Source organism: Narcine bancroftii, chromosome 11 (assembly GCF_036971445.1).
Source record: "Narcine bancroftii isolate sNarBan1 chromosome 11, sNarBan1.hap1, whole genome shotgun sequence".
Classification (NCBI taxonomy): domain Eukaryota; kingdom Metazoa; phylum Chordata; class Chondrichthyes; order Torpediniformes; family Narcinidae; genus Narcine; species Narcine bancroftii.
The window spans coordinates 80113958-80138668 of record NC_091479.1 but is presented as its reverse complement, the minus strand read 5'-3'; the positions used below and the strand labels follow the sequence as shown (position 1 = coordinate 80138668).

The window sequence follows — 24711 nt, the reverse complement described above, 5'->3', positions numbered from 1 at the left end:
GGGAGGGGAGGGGAGGGGAGGGGAGGGGGGGAGGTCGGGCAGCCCAAGGCGAGCTCGAACGGCGAGATAGGAGCCGGGCGGGAGGTCAGGAGATCGGCCCAGCGAGAATCCGCAGCGCCAAGTCCGGCAGGGACGGGCATCGCCGTGTCCGGGAAGCCCGGATTGTCCTCGGGGACGGGGACGACCCGCTTTGCTGAACTCGCTGGGATGCAGGTGAGTGCAGTGAAGCGGGGCCCGGCCTGTGCGTGGAATTGAGGGTAACAAACTGCAGCAACGGCCCAGGGTTCCAAAGTCTCCCCGCCGGCTCTCCCGCGGTAATGCTGATCGCAACCCCCCCCCCCCCCCCTCCTCTCCGCAGCGCACTCCGGCGATTCTTGGGTTGGAGACCTAAAAGGAGCCCAAGTTGTTCCCCAACCGTGCACTGACTGATCTGCAGTCGCCGTTCAGTCGAGGCGACCAGGAGGAATGTGCTGATCCCCGGGTTCACGTGGACAATTCTCTCGTCCTTTCGCTTCTTGGGAACCATCATGTTAGATCGAGATTCCCTTTATTGTTATGTTATCGTTTTCCTTTGCACAAAGGCATGCTCCACTGTCAAGACAAGAAAGAGAAGGTAAAGAGAGACCCTTTATTGGCGCCCGGGGGCCGGCTCCTCCAATGCCTTGGCCACCGTGCCCCCGAAACGTCTTAAGTAACACGGTTTCCAGTCGGTCCCGGGGTAGAGCGGAGCTTGAGGCTTCTTAGTCACGGCATTCTCCCTCTGGCGTCTCTCTTTCCTGCTCCTTCTGTCTCCTTTCCACCAACTCCATCTTCCCTCTCCATCCAGAGAGCTACCCCCTCCCCCTATCCACCCACCTGTGACTTCTTCAGTTGGCCTGCCTTCCCATCCCCAACATTTTATTCAGGGGCCTCCCTGCTTTTTGCTTATACCACGATGAAGGGCTCAGCACCGAAACGTTGGTTGCACCCATGACTACTTTAGGTGTTGCATGACCCGCCGAGTTTCTCCAGCACTTTTTGTCAATTTCAAAATCCTGATTCTCGTTTTTAAATCTATGTTTGGCTGTACCAGCTCACCTATTGCAATCTTTACTCATGGACCTCTAGAAGATATTTGATAGGGTCCATTAATACTGCTCTTAAAAAAGACACTACCAAGCTGGCTGGAGTCAACTGAAAATGTCCACTCATTCTATTCCTAATTGTAGATCCTAATGTATCTTCTCACAGCCATTCGCTGATTGTCTCTTCTCTTGCAGAACAGAGTGTCTGACTTTAAAATTTAAATTTCCTTTGGGCTCCTGCATCTGCAAGGGTCTTCAGCTGCTTCCTTCAAACCTTGAGATGGTCAACATCTGATCCTGATGAGTTTTTAGTCAAAATACTTAATGTCATTTGTCAACCTATTTTGTTTAATGGGTGATATATTGCACTGTGCCACACTTGTTACCCATGTTTCTGATTAACTGAATTTCTAAATGTGCTGTCATGTTGCAGGCACAGAGTTGTGTCTTACTGAAAGAGCTCCTGGTGCAATAAGAATGAAGGCCAGTCCACGGAGGCCCTTAATTCTGAAACGGAGGAAACGCCCCCTAACCTTCAGTAATCCTGTGGATATAAAGGACAATGCTGGTGAAGACCAGACTTTTGGGAGCAAAATTGCTGTTGATCTTGAACCGGTCGGAGCCTGCCCAAATAAAGATGCCTTGGGAACATCCGAAAAGAGCACAGCCACTGACATTCCAAAATTTCCAGAAGGGGTTCGCATTATAAACCATCCGTCAATGCCCAGCACTCAAATTGTATTAATTCCAAAAAATGTGGATCTTCAAAGTATTATAGCAGCACTTACTGCAAGGGGAAAAGAAAGTGGTTCCAATGGTCCCAAGAAATTTATTCTTTTGAGTGGCAATTCAACTTCCTCTTGCCAACATTTGTCTTTGGGAAGTAATGATCCTTCCTCAACTCAAAGTGATTTAACTCATCCTTTGAAAGGCAGCCAAAAATCTCTCAAACTACGGGAAGGATCTAGTCTCCAAGTTGCAGCTTTAGATAGTAAAGTGGCATCAGTGAATTTTGCAAACAGTGTCGAAAAGGAGGAGCCATCGGCTCTGTTCAACCCAGGCACCAATACAGGTAAGAAATATTCTTTAGTATCATTGTTACATCCAGTTGGGAGATTAGCTGGAAAATACATTATCTGAAGTAAGTGAAATACAAATTAAAATACTACTCACTAACAGTACTCTGTCTTTTGCAGTTTCTAACGCATAGATTTGGACCACTTGCTATAATTCTCTGCCACAGCGAAGGAATTGATTTGCGAATGCTATTGTTCTCAGACAATGTTCAGTGACTGTATATGTGTAGTTATCAATGTTTGGACTATTTGTTTTCATATTTATTACAACAAAGAAGGGAGTCATTCAGGGCACCAGATCTATTGCCAACTCTCGTAGCAATCCTAGCAATCGCATTCCCCAAATTACTTTCCCCGTAACCTGTTCTCCATCACATTCCCTCCCCCACCCTGGTTGAAGACAGCAGCACTAACTGCTGCGCCATCTTGTTCATTTTATGCATGAACGCCAGATATTTTGGCACCCAGGAAAAGTAGAACCAAATCCGTTTAAGTCCATCTTCACTTCAGTCACAGGATATAAAAGTGAGCAGTTGAGAATTACTTTTCTGTTTTACGCTGTTATCTAAATACCTTAGATTGTCATAGTTTATGCTTCAAAGTGATATTTTTTGTTTTAATTTATTCAACTAGTTTTGTAAGTAAAAGCACAACTATATTATTGAAACTTCATACCAAGTGTCAGAGCCCCTGCTACACGATAATCAAAAAACAAATACTAGTCAGAGGCTTCATGCAAGAAACCCCTTCAGGTGATGTATGTTGATAATTTCAATTTAATTGTAAAGTAAGAAGGTCGTTTATAGAAATTTTAGGCTTAAATAAGTGTCACAGAAAATGTATGAGCATTGCAATTGCATCTGCTTCCATTGTTCCCCATGCCCTCTACAAGGTATCCACACTTTTCCTGAAGTGATGCCGAGAACTGTCTGGTCGTAGCTGGAGTACTGGGAGGTTGTTTTTAAAGTTTTATCATCACCCTTCAGACCTTATATTCCACACTATTATTTTATGAAACCTCATCACTTTCTCAACCTACTCTATCACATTCAATAATGCATACACAGATACCCAACAATCTCTATCTGTATTCCTTCATAAGTTGTGTCCTCCAGTTCATATTCTCTTTATTTTGTAATTTTTCTGTATTAAATTGCATCTGCTGTTTATATCCTACTCACAGTTACAAGTTTCGGTCCAGTTTCATGTTTTAAATCAGTTTTGCTTTGATAAAGCTTGTCAGAATGAACAGTTGCTTAAATATAGCCTGCTTTCCACAGGTTCAGGATGTCTTTGCATTGGTGTGGTCATTAAATCACTTATTGATCACCCGTTAATAAGAAGGGCTCCCATTTCAGGGTACATCTGCATCCATAAGATTTTCTTTCTGTCGATGCGTTCAACATCCCAAACAGTTGCTTTGAATAAAAGACAACTTTCACTGATCTCTTCATATCTTCAAACAGACTCAAGAATCAGGAACACCATTTTATTTTTTAAATGGCTGATAACCTCTTTGCAGAATGACACCCAAGAACATTCTTTCTATCAACAGTGAACTGTCACAAAGGAATAGGATTATACTTATTGTGAGTACATCAAAGATGTTCTCCAATGCGAGCTGAGCAGGTGCTTTTCAACCTGCACCAACCAAGTTCTCAAAATTGATGGTGGTCTGAATCTTGGAGCAACCTTGGCACATCAGCAGGTCCTGCTCAAAGATGCACACAGTTCAGATTTTGAAGTGTGTTGTATTTGTTCATTGTTGCTGGATCTCAGTTCTGGAACTTTCTATCCAACAGCATTGTGAGAGTACCTTCTCTACAGGGACTCCAGAGCTTCAAGTAGATGACCCACCATCAACTTCTCAAGGGCAATTAGAGATGGTCAATAAATAGTGGGCTTGCCAGTGAATCCCAAGAATGAATGAATAAAATCATCCATGTGAGCACCCAGCCCCTCTCACTGTCTCTTTGCAAGCATCCACATACAGTGTCCCTGTGTTTACCACTTGTTCCAATGAAAGAGAATAGATCTGCTCATGTCTGTGATTTCTCCCCCACGTTTCCCCCCACCACCCCCTACCCCGGTAATAATGAAATTAATGGAAAAGCCATTTTTACAGATTGGTGTACACGTAATGATTGGGATTTAAAAACAAAATTACAATGAAGTAACTAGGAGTGCAATCTTTCTCAACTGGGTGAATTCTCTTCATATTTGAATGGACTGGATTCCTGGTACTTTCTGGGTATAGTGGAATTAACGACTTTATCTGGGGGATTTTTTGTGTGTTTAATTCTATATCTACCATCTTCAACTGCTTGATCAAATGCTTTCCACTATATTTGATCATCATGACAATTAATAACAACTGAAACACTTAAGTAGTTTGTGCTTAAATGCAGAGAAACCTGGACAACAGGCTTAGTTGATTATGTATAAGTAACATTAGTGCCAGATAATGGCATCTCCATTAAAGCATAAGCCAAATCCTAATTGCTACCAGAAACATTAGTGCCAGCCACAAAAGTGAATGAGAGGTTATCAACTTGTCCATTAAATGAAGCTCTGATGGCATTTAGAAAAGTTGACTCCATTGAGGACAAAGTAACCTGTTATTCACTTTCTCCACCAGTCATGCAATGTTTGCTACTTATTAAATCAGCCCGGTAACAAAGAAGAATGTAGTGACTGGTCTATACAACTATCTGCTGATGGCTTGGAAGTACACTGTTGTGAAGAGATTCGAGCTGTTGGTTCACATTAACTCCTGCCTACCAGCTGCTCTTGACCCAATCCATTTCTCATGTTGCCGAAACAGGTCCACAGATGGCCCTAGACTCAGCCCTGGAACATCTATTTATCAACTACTTCTACTTTCGACATATAGTAACCAAACAAACTTGTTAAGTAGCTTCATGTGCAGTACCTTGTCAAAGCCCTTCTGAAAATTCCAATACATCCACTGCATCTCATTTATCTGGTCTGCTTGTCACTTCCTCAAAGACTTCCAATAATAAATGTTCTATCCATTTCAGAGCAATCCTGGACAAGACCTTGTTTTCCACTGCCTACTGCATATTTTCCACTCACAGTCCACAGATAATTAAAGCAGTAATGCTCACAATATCTCAGGAACCACTTACCTGTAAGTTTGTGCATCTTGCTGTGGGTGGGCAGGGCACATATTGTGTCAAGTCCAGCCCATTATGACAAGATTAGAAGTTAAGTCTATGAAAAGGCCATCAGATAACGCAAAGTTATTGACCTACAAACTTTGCTGGGTTTTTTTTGCCTTCTGCAGCTCCTGAACGCCTTCTGGATGACAGCCTGACCAACATTCAATGGCTTGGTAATATGAGCACAGATGGTCTGGGAACTTGCCGTGTGAAGAATGAAGTAGAGAAAGAAAATCAAGAACCTCTACCAGAAGGGTCCCTAGTAAGTACTATCCTTCCCAACTCTGTCAAATTCTGAGCCATTGCAGAACTTGCAGAGTCTTCAGAACATTACTGAACCTTGTGTAATGAATATTTTTCAGTTTTCTAAGGGCCAATTAATGTTTTGCCAGGTATGGGAGGTGTAAAAAGTAATTGAGCCTTGTGCATAGGATGGCATCTACATAAATGTGGAGGGCATGATTCACTGGGGATTTGAGTGGAAGGGATATTCAGGGGTGGGAGTTAGTGAAATGGAAGATGATCTGGTGGAACTGGGGATATCGATCAAAGATTTTCTCCCACTGCTATTGCTGCATTTGTCCAGTAAATTACCGATGTTTCATATAATTCAGTCATGAAAAGAACCTAACATTTCCATTTGATGTGTCAACAGAACTCAAATCTGCATGGAAGAGCTACATTTTCTCTGATGGTTTCTTCCTTTAATGCAGATGGAATCTATTCACGAGCGCCCCCCGTATTCCTACATGGCAATGATTCAATTTGCAATAAATAGCACCCAGAGCAGGAGGATGACACTCAAAGAAATCTACACCTGGATTGAAAATCATTTCCCCTACTTCAAACACGTGGCCAAACCAGGTTGGAAGGTGAGGTGTATAATAAAATGCAAACTATCACTGAGCTTGCGTCAGCCACACATCCCAGTGGAATGGGAGACAGGGTCAATAGCCATTGTGTAAATCTTTCAGTTCCTTGTTTGAGTTGCAGCACCTCTTGTGGGAAGCTAGTAAAAGGAAGAATGATTACTCAGGAAACTGGCATAGGAAGGAAGGAAAGTCAGCAATAGTGGCATGGAACACATAGAGATTAGAGAGGAGGGGGTGTTTACTGCCTATAGCGAATAAAGTTAGATAAATCCCCCAGGCCTGACAGGATATTACCTTGAATCTTGAGGGAGACTTGTGTAGAAATTGCAGGCGCCCCAGCAGAAATATTTAAAATATCCTTAGCCACGGGTGAGCGTAGTTAATGTTGTTCCGTTGTTTAAAAAGGTTCCAAAAGTAAACCAGGAATTTACAGGCCGGTGAGTCTGATGTCAGTAGTAGGTTAATTATTGGAGGGTGTTGTGAGAGATTGGGTGTACAAGTATTTGGATTGTCAAGGGCTGATTTAGGATAGTCAACATTGGCTTTGTGTTTAACAAATCTTGTAGAGTTTTTTGAGAAAGTAGATGAAGGAAAGGCTGTGGTTGTTGTCCACATGGACTTTATAAGGACATTGACAAGGTCCCACATGGAGGTTAGTTCAGAAGGTTCAGACACTGTATCCATACAGAGATTGTAAACTGGATTCAAAAATTGGCTGAATGGGAAAAGACAGAGGGGTAGTTGATTATTACTTCTCAGACTGGTGGCCTCAGGGATTGGTCCTGGGACCATTATTGTTCATTGTCTTTATCAATGATCTGGATGATAATGTGGTAAATTGGATCAGCAAGTGTTCTGATGACACTAAGATTGGAGGCGTAAACAGCGAGGAAGGCTTTCAAAGGTTGCAGAGGGATCTGGACCAACTGGAAAAATGGGCCAGAAAATGGCAGATGGAATTTAATGTAGACAAGTGTGAGGTGTTGCATTTTGGTAGGAGGTACACAGTAAATGGTAGGGTTCTGTGGAGTGTGAAAGAACAAAGGGATCTGGGATTACATAATTCCCTGAAAGTGGTTGAAAATAAACTTTTGGTATCTTGGCCTTCACAAATCAAAGTATTGAGTACGAGAGTTGGGGTGTTATGGTTAGGTTGTTTAAGACATTGGTGAGGCCTAATTTTGAGTATTGTGTGCAGTTCTGGTCACCAAACTATAGGAAGGATATCAGTAAGATTGAAAGAATGCAGAGAAGATTTACTTGGATGTTGCTGGGTCTTCAGGAGTTGAGTTACAAGGAAAGATTAAACTGGTTAGGACTTTATTCTTTGGAGTATAGAAGGATGAGGGGAGATTTGATAGATGTTTACAAAATTATGAGAGGTATAGACAGAGTAAATACAAGTATGCTCTTTCCACTTAGATTAGGAGAGGTAAATGTAAGAGGCTTTCTTGGCCTAGGATGAAAGGGGGAAAGTTTAGAGGGAGCTTCTTCACTCAATGAGTGGTGGGAGTGTGGAATGAGCTGCCAACTGACATAGTAAATGCAGGCTCACTCTTAAGTTTCTTAAGTTTCAAGAATAAATTGGATAAATACATGGATGGAAGCGGTCTGGAGGATTATGGAATGGGTGCAGATCAGTGGGACTAGTGGAATGATGTATCGGCACAGACTAGAAGGGCCAAATGGCCTGTTTTCTGTTCTGTAGTGTTCTAAAATTGCTTACACCTCTCAAGCACTTGGTGGACATCTTAGCCCAGGTGAACTTGCAGGTAGGAAAAATAAACATAAAATTAAAATGAAAAAATAGTAAGAAAAATTATGTTTAGCCCACAGACATACAAAAATAAATTAGACTGGGGCAATTAATTTGGTTAATTACTATATTAGTTACTAAAAGATGTTTCACAAGGTGAAAGTGGTCATTCATATTCCTCAACGCTCGGGGCTGCACCATGTTATTGACAATGGGAGATGTTCTTGTTTTCTGCTTTGGGCTTATTTTTCCATTTAAAATAAGCAATAAAGCCTGAAATGTAATGTAATATCAAAAAGATCTCGTGTTCCCAGTATCCCACCATTGGGGAGAACTGTGGCACTTCGTAGTGATGGGAATTTCAACATCTTGGTGCTCGAGTGCTCAAGTGCCATTAAGTTGAATTATTTGATCTTAATGCTCTTTTCTGAGACAACATCAACTTTTATCATTCTTGATTATTACAAACCCTGCTCCGTTTAATGCAAAAACAAACTCATTTAATCCAAAGGAAAAAAAAGGTGAAATGTGGAATAAAGACAGAGAGAAAGGTTAATATTTCAGTTTCTTGATGTCTTATCAGAACATTTTTGGTGAAAGATCATTTATTTGTAGCATTAACCTTCTAGGGATGAGTTTTTTTTTCAGATTTCTTGCTCATTTGGTCTAACTATCTTATTTCATGATTGCTGGGTTTCTTCTTGGCCTCTGTCAGTCATGATTGACCATGGATATTGCACCTCTGGTAGTCACTGATTTGTTTAGCAGTGTCGACTGTGGCTATGGCGGCCGATCCTGGAACGACAGGCTCTGTCTCTCACAGTTGCTGCAAATATAGGGCATTGTTGAATTGTTGGTATTTAATGCTTAATTACCCAATGTTCATTGTTACCACCATTGAACTCAAGTGGTTAATGTTTGCAATTAAAATTCATCACTTCCAATCATTCTGCTGCAACCCAGAGTCAAAAGTAACAAATAAAGGGCTAAAGGTTTTGTATTTAAATGCACACCACATAATAAAGAAGGTGGATGGCCTTGTAGTGCAGCTACATATTAGCAGGTATGATGTTGTGGCCATCACGGAGTCATAGCGAAAAGATGGATATCATTGGGAGCTTAATGTACAAGGATACACAGTGTTTCAAAAGAATAGGCAGGTAAGCAGAGGAAGTGGCGTGGCTATGTTGGTAAGGAATAACATTAAAAGGATCAGAAGATATAGAATCATTTTGGGTTGATTTGAGAAATGGTAATGGTAAAAAGACAATCTTGGCAGTTATGTACATACCTCCATACAGTAGTTGGGATGTGGACAACAAATTAGCACAGCAAATAGAAAAGACGTGTCAGAAGGGCAACGTTATGATCGTCATGGGGGATTTTAACATGACAATAGATTGGGAAAACAAGATTAGGACTGGATCTTGAGAGAGAATTTGTAGAAAGCCTATGAGATGGGTTTTTAGAGTAGCTTGTTGAGCCCACGAGGGAATCAGATGTACTGGATTACGTGCTGTGTAATGCGGCAGAGGCGATTTGAGAATAAAGGAACCTTTAGGGGGCAATGATCACAATATGATTGAGTTCCATTTGAGATTTAACAAGGAGAAACTAAAGTCAAATGTGAGAGTATTTCAGTGGGGTAAAGGGAAATACAGTGGCATGAGAGTAGATTGGAAGGGGGCACTAGTCAGGAGGACGTGAGAGCAGGAACAGATGGAGTTTCTGCAAGAAATGAGGAAGGGGCAAGAAAAAATACATAGCTAAAAAGAGGAAATATTCCAATAGAAAAATGTCACAACTGTGGCTGATGAGAGAAGGCAAAGCCAATGTAAAAACAAAAGAGGACAGACAAGGAAGCAAAAATTAGTGGAAAGATCGAGGATTGGGAAGTTTTTAAAAATTTCAGAAGGTAACTAAAATAAGAAGGGAAAAGATGAAGGATGAAAGTAGGCTAGCAAATAATATCAAAGAGGATACCAAAAAAAACTTACTCAAATATGTAAAAGAGAGGTGAGAGTAGATGTCGGACCAGTAGAAAATGATGCTGGAGAAATAATAACGGGAGACAAGGAGATGGCAGAGGAACTAAATTAGCATTTTGCATCAGTCTTCACTGTTAGATTTCAGGTTTATTGTCAGAGAAAATACACGACATCACATACAACCCTAAGATTCTTTTTTCCTGTGGGTGCGGCAGAATTGCCACTAATTGGTAGTGGAAAAAAAAACTACACAGCGTAAATGTAAACAAATAAAGAACTGTAAACAGATAACCAATGTAAACAATGTGCAATACAGAGAGAAAAAAGGGAAATCAATAAAATGCACAAGTGAGAGTTCTTAAATGAGACCCTGATTGAGTTTGTTGTTCGGGAGTCTGATGGTGGTGCTCGGAAAGCCGAATGGTCTAAGGGTGGATCATTTTTCCAGACCAGATGGATTGCACCTCGGGCTCTGAAAGAAGTGCCAGTTGAGATTGTGGAAGCATTGCTAATGACCTTTCAGGGATCAATAAATTCTGGCAAGGTCCCTGAATAACTGAAAAATCACAAATGTCATCTCAATACTCAAGAAGAGAGGGAGGCAACAGAAAGGAAAATATAGACTGGTTAGCCTGACATCAGGGGTTGGGAAGGTACTGAGGTCAATTGTCAAGGATGAGGTTGCAGAATACTTTGAGGCACATGACAAAATGGGCCAAACCCAGCAGTTTCTTTAAGGGAAAATCTTGTTTGACAAACCTATTGGAATTCTTGAAGAAGTGACAAGCAGACTAGATAAATGAGATGCAGTGGATGTTATGTATTTGGATTTTCAGAAGGCCTTTGACAAGGTGCTACACGAGGCTATTTAACTTGATAAAAGCCCATGTTATAACAGGAAACAGTAGCGTGGGTAGAGCATTGGCTAATTGGCAGGAAGTAGAGAGACGGAATACAGGGATCCTATTCTGATTGGCTGCCAATTGTTAGTGGTGTTCCACAGGGATCGATATTGGGGCCGCTTCTTTTTGTGTTGTATATTAATGATTGGGATTATGGAATGAATCACTTTGTGGCCAAGTTTGCAGATGTTATGAAGGGAGGTGGAGGTGCACGTAAGTGTAGAGGATCTGGAGAGGATATTGAAGGACTTGTACAGATTAGGAGAATGGGCAGAGAAGTGGCAAATGAAATGCAATGTCAGAAAGTGGACAGTCATGTATTTTGGTAGAAAAATTAAATGGGCGAACTATTTTTTAAATGGGGAGAAAATTGAAAATACCCTGATGCAAAAGGGATCTGGGAGTCCTGAAGGTAATGTTGCAAGTTGAGTCAGAGGTGAAGGTAAATGCGATGTTGGCATTCATTTCAAGAGGAATAGAATATAAGAGCAGGGATGTGACATGGAGGTTTTATAAAGTTACTGTTGAGCTGTTTTGGGCTCCTCATTAAAGAAAGGATGTGGTGACGTTGGAGAGGGTTCAGAGGAGATTAACAAGGATAATTCCAGGAATGAAAGGGTTATCATATGAGGAGTGTTTGACGGTTCTTGGCCTGTACATGTTGGATTTAGGAAGGGGAGGTCTCATTGAAATATTTCAAATGTTGAAAGGTGTGGTCAGAGTAGATGTCGGAAGGCTGTGTCCCATGGTGGGAAAGTCTAAGACAACTTCAGAATTGAAGGGTATCTGCTTGGAACCGAGTTGCGGCGGAATTTCTTCAGCCAGAGGGCGGTAAATCTGTGGAATTTGTTGCCACAGGTGGTTGTAGAGCCCAAGTCATTGGGTATATTTAAGGCAGAGATTGACAGATTCTTGATTAGCCATGCCATGAAAGGTTATGGGGAAAAGCCTGGGCAGTGGGGTTGAGTGGGAAAATAGATTAAATGGCAGAGCAGGCTTGATGGGCTGAATGGTCTATTTCTGCTCTTGTGTCCTATAGTTTATGGAAACCTGCTTAGCAACCAAGTATTTTCCATTTATAATCAAAATTATAAGCATATTAAATGGTGTTTCAAGGATAAGGAGATACTTTAAGAGAGTCACATGAACCACTTTTCATCATGTGCAGTGCCATTTTATTCAAACTCAACCTTATTCAAACAGCTACTATGAGCAAAGCACAACTGAGACACTGCTGGCTGAATGTTTGCTCCAATCTTCACCAAAGGTTTCTGTGTACTTCAGAGAACATTTATTTTACAATTTTAAACTAATTTTTTATTCTTATTTCTTTTTCTTTTTTTTTGCTGATTGCTTGAGGTTGCCGGTTGCTTGAATTCCAGATAACAGGGGTTTTACTGTACCTTGAAAGCATTGCTAAAATACTAAATACAGTTGCAACAAATACAGTCCTGACAAGTTATTGCTTGAGAATGATGCTTTTTTTTTTACGATACTCTGTCTTGATGACCAGCTTTCTCTCCTCTCAGAATTCTATTCGCCACAACCTGTCTTTGCATGATATGTTCATACGTCAGACATCTCACAATGGCAAGATATCACACTGGACCATTCGTGCAGAAGCCAACCGCTTCCTGACATTGGATCAGGTTGTTAAGGTGTGCTTTCAATGTTTCTTTTGTGCACTTTATATATATATATATATATATTTTTTTTTTTTTTAAGTCCCAAGCTGAATATATATTCGATTGACGGTTGTAAAGGTTAATTTAGACAGGCAGCTTCCATTTACTGTTTGGGTCATGGGAATAACGGATCAGGCTTTTACAATGATAAGTGATATCAGGAGATTTTGCTCAATCACTGAAGAATAAGAAGGGATATAGCTGTTTTCTTCTTTTTAAGTCACACCTGTGTTGAATTTGAAAATCTAAACTATGACAAATCCATATTGGAAAGAAATTCTCTAATGGTCTAAGTAGCTATTTCCAACTATGGTTTATATTGATGATTTAGTGCATTTAACAAACAAAATGGCTGCATAATTTTCTTCCTTCAGTGGTTATTTTCTCAGATTTAAATACATCACATTTGGTATCGCAAGTACATTTCTGTGGGAATGTTCTGATGGAAGTTGGTTGACTATTAAACAGCAAGATAACGTTAGAAGGGAAACTTGGCTGAGAGGCAATAGTGATGTCCTGAGGATTTGGAAATTCCTGTATACAGTGAACGGTCTGTAATTCAACATGTGCTCGATCTGACAAGTGCTCATTTGGCACATTTGTTGGTAAACCAGATACTAATCCACTTGAATCCAGGCACTCCCTTGGAGGTGCCAGTTACTGGAGTGTAAAGAGTCATCATAGCCAAACTTGTACAGCCATGGTGATTTTATTTGCGCTCTTTAAGGAAGGGAATGGTGGAGTGACTTTGTGCAGTAGTCAAAGTAAGTAGAAATATCCAGTTGCTGGCACATGCTGTATTGCATGTCAGATGTCAGCAGTATTTTGATGTATTTTAATGATCAATGCTTCTCATTCTGATCGATATTTCATACAGTCACTGGATTTCAACCCAAATGACAAGAATCATTGGATGCAAGCAGCTCCTGTGTTGGTCTGTCAACAAGTAAGACCCAAGTGCTCTTGGTGGCATTCTATCACCTCAATGTGTTGATTTTTATTTTAACTGATTGGTTTGGTTGGGCCATGGAAGGGAAGCTGATTGGTGATACTGTATCTGCATTTGAGTAGTCCATAAATTTCAGGTTTTATATTTTCATGACAGAATTTAGAGTTTAGGGTGTGCTTAAATTAATATGCTTGTAAACACCCGATGTTCAGAATGTGGTCAGTTTAACATAAGTAATGTGCTTCACAATCTAGAGTTACATATGCAGGTTTTCAATGTGGAAAATAATCAGAATTGCTTTGATTGATGTGGTCAACCTTCATTTAATTTATCATGTTGAGGTAGGGTTTGGGGTAAATGGTATTGCAAGCATGATATTGTGCACAATTTATTTTTTACAAATTTGGTTCATTTTAGCAACAAAAACGATCCAACAGCACTGAGGTGCCAAAGAGCAACATCGCTGTCAGCACAGGTGAGTAAAAAGGAGACAGTTCCGTGAAAGGTGAAACTTGTGGTGCTTGAATGGAAAATACATTATTGAATATTTCTGTGTGTTAATCCAAAACCATATTTCTATGGGGCCACGAACACAGTGGCTGTTAGTATTGTAGCTGCTCGTAACTGTCGAAGGCTCCTCTGTTGATCAAGATGAATCAACCATGTTATTACTATAAAGAGCAAAGGTTTAGATTGCTGGGATGAGCATTTATGTCTCACAAACTGCATTCTACCTTGGAGCAGGGGGGTATTTCTCAACCTGTAGCCCATTGGTGGTCCATGCATTTGTTCTAGATGATCCTTAAAATATTTACTTGGATTGGCAAAGACCAATGTTATTGATATAATAAATCAGTAATAGAAAAAAAAAACAAGATTCTAAAATTGACAATTAAAAAAATTACCCAACTAAACAAGATTCCGGGGGTGATGTGGGATGGCGTTCCAACTTGCCACATCGCCCACCCCACCTTCCAAAAAATGTGGTCTGTCGGCTTTTTTATATACATTGTCCATGATAATTAAATAAATACTTACAATTGTGTGTGAGTGGCTGAGAAAAGGAAGGTCCCAATAAAAACAGGTGGATCCCATTAAGTTTTACAATGCCTTTACACGACATATATTTGGTTCCTCACAATGAATAGCTTGATTTCGTTCACAGCAATATTTTCATGGTGTAGTCAAATTAGGAGAAGAAATAAGGTAGTTAATACTGCCAAGTCATACTGGCCCTTAAATTGTTATCTTTGCACAGAAGTGAACCTGCGAAAAATGAAGCCCCTGTTACCTCGGACTGACTCCTACCTGGTGCCCATTCAGTTGCCAGTCACCTCTCCCCTCATTGTACAGCCATCGCATCACCTAACCCTGCCTGCAGTCCAGCGGCAAATGTCTGCTGCAAGCAGCGGGTTGATCAGAAAACGTAGACGTGTTCGGATTGCACCAAAGGCAAGTTTTTCTTTGATCGTTTTATGTGGTTCATTGTTTGAAATACTTGTGAGCATTCTTTTGAGCATTTCAAACTAGTTTTGGATTGTTTTTGTATTGTGGTCTGCTTCTTTGCGGTCGTCTAATCAAACTCTGCCATTGATCCTGCTTGAAATATTGTAGAAGCACAAATCTAGTGCTAATACTATGAATATTGACAGTGGAGAACAAACAATTTTTCAAAAACCAACATTCTGATTTCCCTTTGTACAAATACAAGGCATGAACAACATGCTTCTAGACCAGGCTCAAGCTGACTGATGTATTGCTTGATGTTTGTGTCCTTATTCTCTCATATTGGAGGATGGATTATGCGGTATCATCCTGATAATGAAGATGAGTTTATTGTCCTGTACATTGTACAATATACACATGTAACAAAATTCTTGCTTGATGCTGCTGAACAGTTACAAAAAGGCTTAACTGAATGAAAAGCAAGCACTAAATGCAAAAAATTAGATCATACTCACAGTTATAAAAGTGCAAGAAAAATGACTTTGCAATTGTGCAATCTTTTTTGTGGTGACAGAGCATGGTAGCTGTAGGAAAGAGACCGTTCTTGAACCTAGAGCTGCTGGTTTTCAGGCATCTGCACCTTCCTCTCAAAGATAGCAGTGAGAAGAGGTTGTGACTGGGTGATGGGAGGTCAGAGAATGTGATGGATCTAGGTGTGTTTGTTACTCCCAGGAGCCTTCTGCATTCCTGGAAAGTTGAAATCCCAAACCAGGCTGTGATACTTTCCACAGCACCCCGTAAAGTAGAGCCATTGGTGTGCTTTTTTCATGGTTACTTCAATGTTCTGGTTCCAGGAGAGGACTTGAAATATGCACTCCCAAGACCTGAAGGCTCTAAGCCTCCCCACTTTGGACCCACTACCGATCCATTAATGTGCAGTGGAGGGTGGTCGTCCCTCGTCCTTCTGAAGTCCACATTCATCTCCTTTGTCTTGTCCACATTGAGACTCGGATTGTTACTGGCGCACGTTTAACGGGATTTTCCACCTCTTCTCTGTTGTTGTCAATGAGGCCGAATACTGTCATGTCATCTGCAAACTTGATAACAATGTTGGAGCTGGATCTGCCATTGCAGTCATGGGTCAGTTGCGTGAACAAAAGTGGACTGAGCACAAGGCCCTCATGTGTGATGATGCTCGACATTCTGCTGCCAACCTGGACAGATTAGTCTTTCCATTCAGAATCCGGTTACAGAGAGGGTGCTGAGTCTCAGCGAGGACAGCTTCTCCACCAGGGTTTAGAGTATGATCATATTAAATGCTGAGCTAAAGTCAATGAACAGCAGCCTTGCATATGATGCATCGCTCTCCAGGTAGGTCAGGACGGAGTAGAGGGACAAGGCTATAGCATTGTCAGTGGAACAGTTCCTGTGGGGACAATGGTCTGCTGCAGTGACATGTTGAAGATGTCCGTAATGACCTCTGTCAATTTGTCTGCACAGTCCTCCAGTACCTGACTGGCTAGGTTGTCTGGTCCTGCTGCCTTGTGTGGGTTCACCTTGATAGGTTTTTCTCACTTTGGCTGTGGCTATGCAGGGGGCTGTTTGTCAGGAGAGATGGAGCTTTCTTTGGCATCAGCCTGTTCTTCTCATCGAACCCGTGCGTAGATGATGTTCAGTCTGTCCCAGATGGGAGGCGCTATTGCCTCTGATTTGCATATTTGTCTTGCGGTCTGTTATAGTCTTGATCCCTTGCCACAAGCACCTCCTGTATCCAATGACACACAGCTGACTGGATCATCTGCATACCCACGCTTTGCCTTCCAGATTTCATGGGAGACTTCAGCCCTGGCTGATCTTAGTGCCATCTTGTCACCTGCCCTGAAGGCAACATCTTGAGCTCTGAGAAGTGCCTGGACCTCTGCATCCAAACATGGTTTATGGTTTGCCCTGGTTGTGTAGCGTTTGATCTTTGTGACATCTTTGATAATCTTTTTAATGTAGCTAGTCATTGAGTTGATGTACTTCTCAATGTTTACATCGTTGTAGGTGACTGCTTTCCTGAAACTGCCCCAGTCCGTGGTCTCAGTCGTGTAAAGCTGTGGCCTGATCAACCCGTGAAGTGGCTTGTTTTTATTTTGCCACCATTCTCTGCTGGGGTTAGCAGGATTAATATGTGATCCGAGTGACTGAACTGACACTCCGTCACCTCTGCTGACAAACCGTTCATCCAACTTGTAGCCACGCATGTGCTTTTCTGGCCTCTTGTTAAACATGAAAAGGACTGAAGTACTTCCACATACTTCATATTAACCGGACATTAAACAACCTGATCTTGGCCTGCATTTCCAATCCGCCAGCTCTGTTTTCTACGTACCTCTGTAATATTGACTGTCAGTATACCTTCTTCACCTATTGCACATTCATGTTTAGATTTTCCATTGCTTTTTGGGTTATATTCCTTCCCCCCACCCCTCACTTTCCAAATAACTTTCAAACAAAATTCTACCTATGGTGACTATTCTGTCATGTATACTGTTCCAAGTTCAATAACATTCTGAAATGAGCCAAGTCCATGACACAAGAAATAAAATTCCTCATTTCATGCTTAAATTCATAGCCTTGCATGTTCTATTCATTTGCCATTCTGCCATCTGATCCTCAGTTCTTCTCTTTCCCCCACCACTGGTACCTGAGCTTCTGGGCATCAACCTCCCAGCCAAATGAAATTCTGTCCAATTACTTTGTTTCCCTTTTTCCACAATCAAGTTGATGGTCACACTTATTTAAATTTCCATCCACTATTGACTGATTGCACATCTGTGAAGTGCCTTGATGTATATTTCTGCATTGAAGAGGTTCCAGTACTATACTTCCGCATGAGTGCTTTTAAAATAATGGATATGATTTGTATTTTATTTTTTATTTAGATACCAAATGATATGGTGAGTTGTAATCAACCTGTGACTTCAGCAAACCACTCTGAGAATCCACTCGTGATTCAGGCAACTCCTCATCTGAATGATGTGCATGAAAATTCTTCAACAACAAAGTTCTGTGAGGTGTCCAGGGAGAGCAGCTCCAGGCGGAAACAGAGGCACATCCTTCAGCTCGTTGAGGAGCCAGTTCTCGTGTTCCCAGAAGCCAGTGAGCCTACATCAGAGACTGGATTGGATTCAGGACTTGTGTCTGATATGTCGGCATTCCAGGAATCTAGAACCCTAGAGCAGTGCCCAGATTTTGCCAACACTGCCATGGATTACAACTTTAAAACCCCGATCAAGGAGAAGCCCTGTGATATCCCTGCTTCTTCCACACCCAGTCGAAGCACCAGTGGGAGCTCTCCAGTCACTGTCACCAATAGTTGGAAGATTGCACTAACCCCTTTGAAAAAAGATGACAGCTTAATTGAGTTCAGTCCTGTGAGGACACCACATGGTTCTTTCCTGACACCACTGCAGAACAACACAGGCTACCAAAGTCTTAGTAGCACGCCTTTTAAGGAATTTGCCCTCTTTGAATCACCACGTGAACTATTGAATTCCCCAGTTAAGGACCTTGTGCATGATTCAAGCTTCTCTCCTCTTCTGGAGGACAAATGTTCCCGGAATCTTCAACTAAATGCAAACTGTAACACCACAGTAAACCGATCCCTGACTGAAGGTTTGATCTTGGACACCCTCAATGAGAGTCTCAGTAAAGTATTGTTAGATATCAGCCTCACAGGCCTAGAGGATGAAAACTATGATCTTGGAAATATGAGTTGGTCAACATTAATCCCAGAATTGAGATAAATAAGTTTGTGGCTGGGCCGATGGCCTAGCTGCTTGAATAATTGCTTCCTTGTGTTGTGACTGCTTTCACTTCACACTGATTCAACTATCAACAACATTTTGAAGAAGCTGCCGATACCGGATGTTGGAACTAAATGTCAATTCATTTATAAACCATTGCTTCCCAGTGCCCAGACCTGTAAGTGCATGATTCTTCTCCTGTCTGGGCAATGCATATTTGACTGGATCAATCACTGTTCATTCTGACCTGTGTACTTTTTTTTGCACATGTGTAAAGCAGTTCACACAAGTAATAGTTCTAATACCCAATAGTGATATGTTTTATGCTGCTTTCTCGTTATAGATACAAGGACCATGGGCCACTTTCAAAAGGCCTTGTGATGTTATCATTTCATTCTGAGGCTCTCCATCAAATTTTCTGATGCTATTGAGAGAATTATTCGATATTTGATGCCTTCTCAGGGGATGACAAACTTTTTTGTAAATTATGCTTGTAAATACATCATTAAAATATATATGGAGGAATGTAAAGTGTTCAGGTGGAATGGGCAATGACATTCCTGGTTCCAGTGAAGTTGAGTTGAAAGTTGATGTCTGATTTGTAGGACTAAAGATAATGCTGGCAAATCAAAGTTGATCAGTGTTTGTGCAAGTTATTTGCATCTCAGAGATTAATATTAGTGGTTATTTTGGGCCTGGTAGTTGATTGCATTCATTTCCATTCCCTTTTCTTTTTACACGATTAATAAAAGTACCTGGATGTCAGTCAATATCTGATGTTAATGTTCTGGGTTTAGATTGATGGTCAGGGCAGATTTCAAATTCTCAATCATTTTAGATCACTGAACTCACCATTGTTTTCCGGAAGAAAAGCAAAATGTAATATGTGTGTCAGATGTTATTTTTTGAATTTTCATTATCTACTCACAATACACACCCACCCTGATCAGAAACCCAGCTTTCCTTGAGCACGACCACATGTCTGGCTTATAAAAGATCTTGTATAAACCTATAAACTACTGGCTTGAATTTGCTTGTTGTAAACAGAAGATGTGATCGAGAGTATAAATGGAAGCAAAATGCTTTGCTATGAAACATTCAGTGATTTAGATTAATAAAATGAAGTCTGATTGAAGAATAACTCAAGTCAACCCGAAAGACGGGGAGCATTGTTATTCGGGGGATTTGAGGTAAAGGTTTGACTTGTAGCCTCCTGTTGAGATCACTGCCCTTCACTCTTCCTTGCCAATGGAAACAGTTTATTATGTTGGCTGAGTACTTAAGTATTTGTTGACCTACATTGTCCTTGAGACTTGTATCATAATTTAGCAGTGAAGTTTGTTTTCTAGATTATTATGTAAATCAGTTCAGTTGCTGACATTCAACTACACGAAGTTGAGACACAATTCAAGATCATTCTCATCAACTACTTTGCTAATTCATTGAATAACTCAAATCACGTTTTGTTAGACATAGCTTGCTTTTCATTGATCGGTGCTGGCTGTCTCTGATTAATCTGTTTTTCCAAATAAATTAGATTATTTTCTCCAAGTTAGCTGATGTACTTAGCAGATTTAATCCTCCCTCCTTTAAACATGTTCCCATATCCAAGAAAGATTTCTTCCTCTATTTCCCTCAGCAAATCTGGATTTATCCCATTGGATAGCTGATTTTTCTAATTTGAGCTCTGCTCGCCTTTTAAGAAATTTTACTTTGAATATTTTTGTTTCAACTCCACTTTCTCTGTCAATTCACAATTAACACTGACAGCAATATGTTTAGTGAAAAAAAGATGCAAAATATTGATTTATTATCTCAAGGAGGGTTTTCCTTTTTTGTTACCACTCTTTTAATGGCTCTTTTACTTTTTAATTATTAAAAACATTGCTCTCATTAATTTTTTTTACATTTCGCTGCATTTGTTTTCTGTTTCATTCTGTATTGTAATTATGAAACTTAATAATCATGAAAAGCCTCCTATTAATTTCTTTAGTTATTGCTTTGGACAGCTTTAAAATTGACTGGAATGTGCCCTGTCTATTTCCTGTTCTTTATCCATCTGAAAGACCTCCCATTTCTCTTTTATCCAGCCATCCTGGGTTTTGATAGATATGGGATAAACTGCCATTACTGCTCTGAAATTGGAAAAGTTATTAAACTTTGAATGGCCAAGACATTAAATGGGAAGATTAACCACAATAGCATTGTAATGGCTTCCCCCAACCCCCACCAATGTGACTGAAACCTCTCCATTTTATTTTTCACATGTAGATCGAGCACTGCTTCCTTTCACATTTAAAATATATTAATTAAGAAATATTGAGATACAATATTCCTCTCCTTGCCTTTTCTCCTCATGTTTTCCTGTCCTTCCAGTATTTATTCAGACATTTAAATTCCCCACTTTTATAACTCAACTATTTTCACCCATTTTTGAAATTTGCAGATTTTTTCACCTGTTTTTCTCTAACATTCAGTTGTGTCATATACATTTCACTGTCCAGCTGTAACCAGATTCCGTTATTTGGTATCAGTTTTCAAGGATCTTCTAATGCATCTGTTCAATATACCCACCACATTAATTCTCTCCTTCTTCATCCATCACCAAAATAAAATATAGGTAGGTATGTAATAATTCCTTTCTTTGATTATGGTGCCCAGGATTACTATTTCAACGTGACAGTGCGTACATACAAAATACCAAGATTTTCATGCTTGATCCCCTGCTCTTTATGGATTACTTTCTATTCATCTCCCAGTTGTCCATGGTTTTTTTTATGAGAAAAAAATTAAATGTCTGCATCCCCTTCTCTATTCTTTGGTTTGAATATTAAGCCAGGCGGGCACCTTCTCCTTGACACCATTTGATGGTTTTCTGCACATGTTAATTTTCATTCATCCCTGAGGAATCTGGATCAAGAGAGATCCTTACAAATCCCATCACTAAGATTTTTTTTTACTGCATGTTCATTGTTTATTGAACCAATTGTGCATTTTCTTGTGTTGAACCCAACAAAATCTTTTTCCAGACATCGATATATGCAGAAGTTGCTGCAAATCCAAGAATGTGCTTTATAAACAAGCTATGTGCTGCATTTCTCAGAGTATCTTTTTGTTTAATTTAATGGGACAGCTAATCGGAAACAAACATTAATTGTTGAACTTATTGCAGTCAAAGAATCCTTTCAGAAATAATTCATTGATAGGACAGTTTCCCTTTCTGCTTTTTTCTCATTCTACACGTTGCTGGAGCCCCCAGCAATGGATAGTTTAAGTTTTGACTTTGTGGTTGATCAAGACTGTGACATCAGGATCAAAATTGTTATAACATTGTGTTTCAACTGGTGAACAAAGCTGTTGAGTGTCTTTTTCTTTTGATTACTAGCATATGTGATAAAGATATGTGAACAGATCTTTGTGCTTAACCAGTTGATTAATAGTGCCATTTATTTAAGGACTATATTGCATGTATGTTCTTTCTGAAAATAGGTTCCTGCTCTATATATCAGTGAACAACTGGAGTACTTTCATCGAGTACATGCAAACCGGAATAATGCAGCAACAATAAGATTGTTAGTCAAACATCCCCACAGCTGAGTCCGCAGATCCTGCAACAGCAACATTCTTGTAAATTATGAACTAGACAGTAATTTCCAGTTTGCAGTCTTTGTAGATATTTCATATTAAATTCATTGTAAATACTCCGACTCCTTCAATGCACCTTAATAGAAAGAATGCAGTCTGTGCCCTGTGCAGCTTGTGCAAATCTGAGCAGTTCATTGTGAGATTGGCTGTGATAACCATCCTATAATTGGTGAATAGACTGCTGCACAGAAATGGAAGGACAATAAAAATAATTTTTCCCAAATTGTATTATTGAGATTCTTTTCTGTATTCATTTTGCTGTGCTTTTAACTGTAAAAGTGCTTCTATTTTCATCCCCATATTATGTGGTTGCTACCTGCAGGGAGCTTTTCACTCCTAAACACATACAAAAATTATGAAAATTAAAATAAAAATACCAATGAATTTTTTTTTTAAATGCTAGAGTCATTCAGCAAGATGAACAACTGTTGAAAGAGGAATAGAGTTATTTTGGATTAAAGAACTAGGAAACATAAATAATTGGTTTTAAATTGCAGAGGTGGTGTGAGAGGGAGGGATTAGAGAAAGGGAACATCGACAAGATGAGGCCAGGATTGTTGTGAGATTAAGGTATGAATAAGGTTATCTGGTTGGTAGATGAATGCAGCCAGTTAAAGGAAGAAAGAAAACATAAACAAAAGAACATAAAAGCCACAAAATAACAGTAAAGATAAATTGTGATATGCAGAGCTGTCAATTATGAAAGGGGAATAGCTGAGTCATTTACCACAAGAGAAGGTTATAACCTGAAAATGTAGAATTTGATATCGTCAAGAGGGCTACTACGTGCCTCAATGGAAAATTAAGATGTTCCTCAGTACCTTGGGCCAAACTTTAGATGACACAACTTAGTATCTCCTTCTGCTAAATGCCAAATTTTATCTGATAATATTCTTATAAAGTGTCTTGGAAAGTTTTAGATTATTAAATTTCTGGGCAAAGACATTTTTTCAGATGTTCTCACAGGGTAGCTAATAATTGTCCACAACATTAACGTAAAAGAGTGAGATTGTAATTGTGATGCGATTTTAAACTTGGCCCACACCAGTAATCTTTATCGGATGCTTTTTGTCAGCAAGAATTGGGGCATTTCATTCTGGTCTTCCTCCTTAATTGTTGAACCCTAACTACTCATGGAAAATACTTCAACAATGAAGAAATTAAACCAGCCTCAAGAAAGGGTCCAGAACAAAAGTTCACTGACCAGCACCTGTGGATTCTGCCTGACCTGATTAGTTCCTTCAGCAATTCATTATTTGCTCAAAAAATTAAACCTTGTTTGATATTAAATTGATGGTATCCCAGTTACACAATGACTTCTGCTAACCATCCCACATCTTTTTGAGGTATTTAAAGGAACTCACTTAAGTGATAACATAGATACAAATGAGGTGAGCTTTCAAATAAACACTTCATCTTTTCTCAAAGCCAGGAGTCAATGGTAAAAGGAACCCCACATTCCATGGTGTCGGAAAATGAACCCAATTCCCCAAAATCCATTGGCAATGATCAGCAAATCTGACTGACCACCAGCAGAGATAGCTACAAGATAGATCTCCTGGCCCGATGTAGATTTTTTTTCTCTATTGGAATCGCCCTCTCTGTCTGCTCATTGCAAATACCGGCGGGAGAAGGACCCCAGCCCACCTTCATTGAACAGGGTTGAAGCAATAAAGTGCTTCCAGGAGAAGGGAAAAGTTTAGTATAGGCTACTTATTTCATAGACACTGGATTCATGTAGAAGTAGTGTAAATGGATGGATGATAGTAAGTGCAGACTTGGTGAGCTGAGGGCCTGTTTCTGTGCTACTTCTCTCCATGATAATATGACTTTAAAAGAGGTCCTTTTAATACATTAAAACTGCCATTATCCAGGATTCAAGCCACCGGCAAAAAATTGCAGAAAATACGTAAGTTCAAAATTAATGCATCTTGCCATTAGTTCACTAATCCACTCAACACACAATCTCAACAACCAGAAAATTCACTTATCTGGCATCTCCCAATCTCCACTGGTGCCAGATACCAGGGATCTTACTTGGTATTCAATGAGGCCCACATTATATTTTTCTTGTACTTTTAGGGCATCACAATGTTTTTTAAAGATCCATCTCCTTTGTCTGAATGTGATTCTAATATTACCCTTTGGAAACTGTACTAAGACGATGCCCTGACTGGAAGGGAGTCACCACTGAGAGCAAATGGGGGAATAGATAATGGTTAAAGTCCTACTCGCTGTCCAGGAAATACCACTTAACAAGTCTGTTTGATCCAACTCTCCCTTTTACCTTTCTCACGACCTGCATGTTTGCTCATCCCTGATGGTCTGAGCAGTGATTAACAATATCCCTCTGTG

At 40.1% G+C, this 24711-nt stretch overlaps 1 protein-coding gene and 1 long non-coding RNA gene across 7 annotated transcripts; one reads left to right on the top strand and one right to left on the bottom strand.

Moving 5' to 3' along the window:
• The first annotated feature begins 17 nt into the window (after positions 1-17).
• On the top strand, positions 18-22579 carry foxm1 (forkhead box M1). 6 transcript variants are annotated; one of them, XM_069903655.1, is made up of 10 exons: positions 18-213; positions 582-613; positions 1498-2136; positions 5448-5584; positions 6036-6194; positions 12370-12498; positions 13403-13471; positions 13892-13949; positions 14733-14926; positions 17848-22579. In XM_069903655.1, exons 3-10 carry the CDS (start codon positions 1542-1544, stop codon positions 18709-18711), a joined length of 2205 nt encoding a protein of 734 aa, XP_069759756.1. In that variant the 5' UTR covers positions 18-213; positions 582-613; positions 1498-1541; the 3' UTR covers positions 18712-22579. The 6 variants fall into 6 exon arrangements, with proteins under 6 accessions (XP_069759756.1, XP_069759755.1, XP_069759757.1 ...); XM_069903658.1 differs by lacking the exons at positions 18-213; positions 582-613; positions 1498-2136 and adding exons at positions 2224-2665; positions 2774-2892; positions 5182-5291; XM_069903657.1 differs by lacking the exons at positions 18-213; positions 582-613; positions 1498-2136 and adding exons at positions 2224-2665; positions 2774-2897; positions 5182-5291.
• Positions 8503-24696, bottom strand: LOC138746002 (uncharacterized). Its single transcript, XR_011346650.1, has 2 exons — positions 24644-24696; positions 8503-8776 (listed from the first exon to the last, which is right to left on the bottom strand). It is a non-coding gene; the product is annotated as an uncharacterized lncRNA (long non-coding RNA).
• Positions 24697-24711: the final 15 nt, after the last annotated feature.

Bases quoted from the DNA above. Each gene is read 5' to 3' on its own strand.
- foxm1 (XM_069903654.1), top strand. From the start codon at position 1,542: ATGAAGGCCAGTCCACGGAGGCCCTTAATTCTGAAACGGAGGAAACGC. The intron at 2,137-5,447 runs GTAAGAAATATT...TGCCTTCTGCAG, and splicing joins CAACCCAGGCACCAATACAG to CTCCTGAACGCCTTCTGGAT. The intron at 5,585-6,035 runs GTAAGTACTATC...CCTTTAATGCAG, and splicing joins CTCTACCAGAAGGGTCCCTA to ATGGAATCTATTCACGAGCG.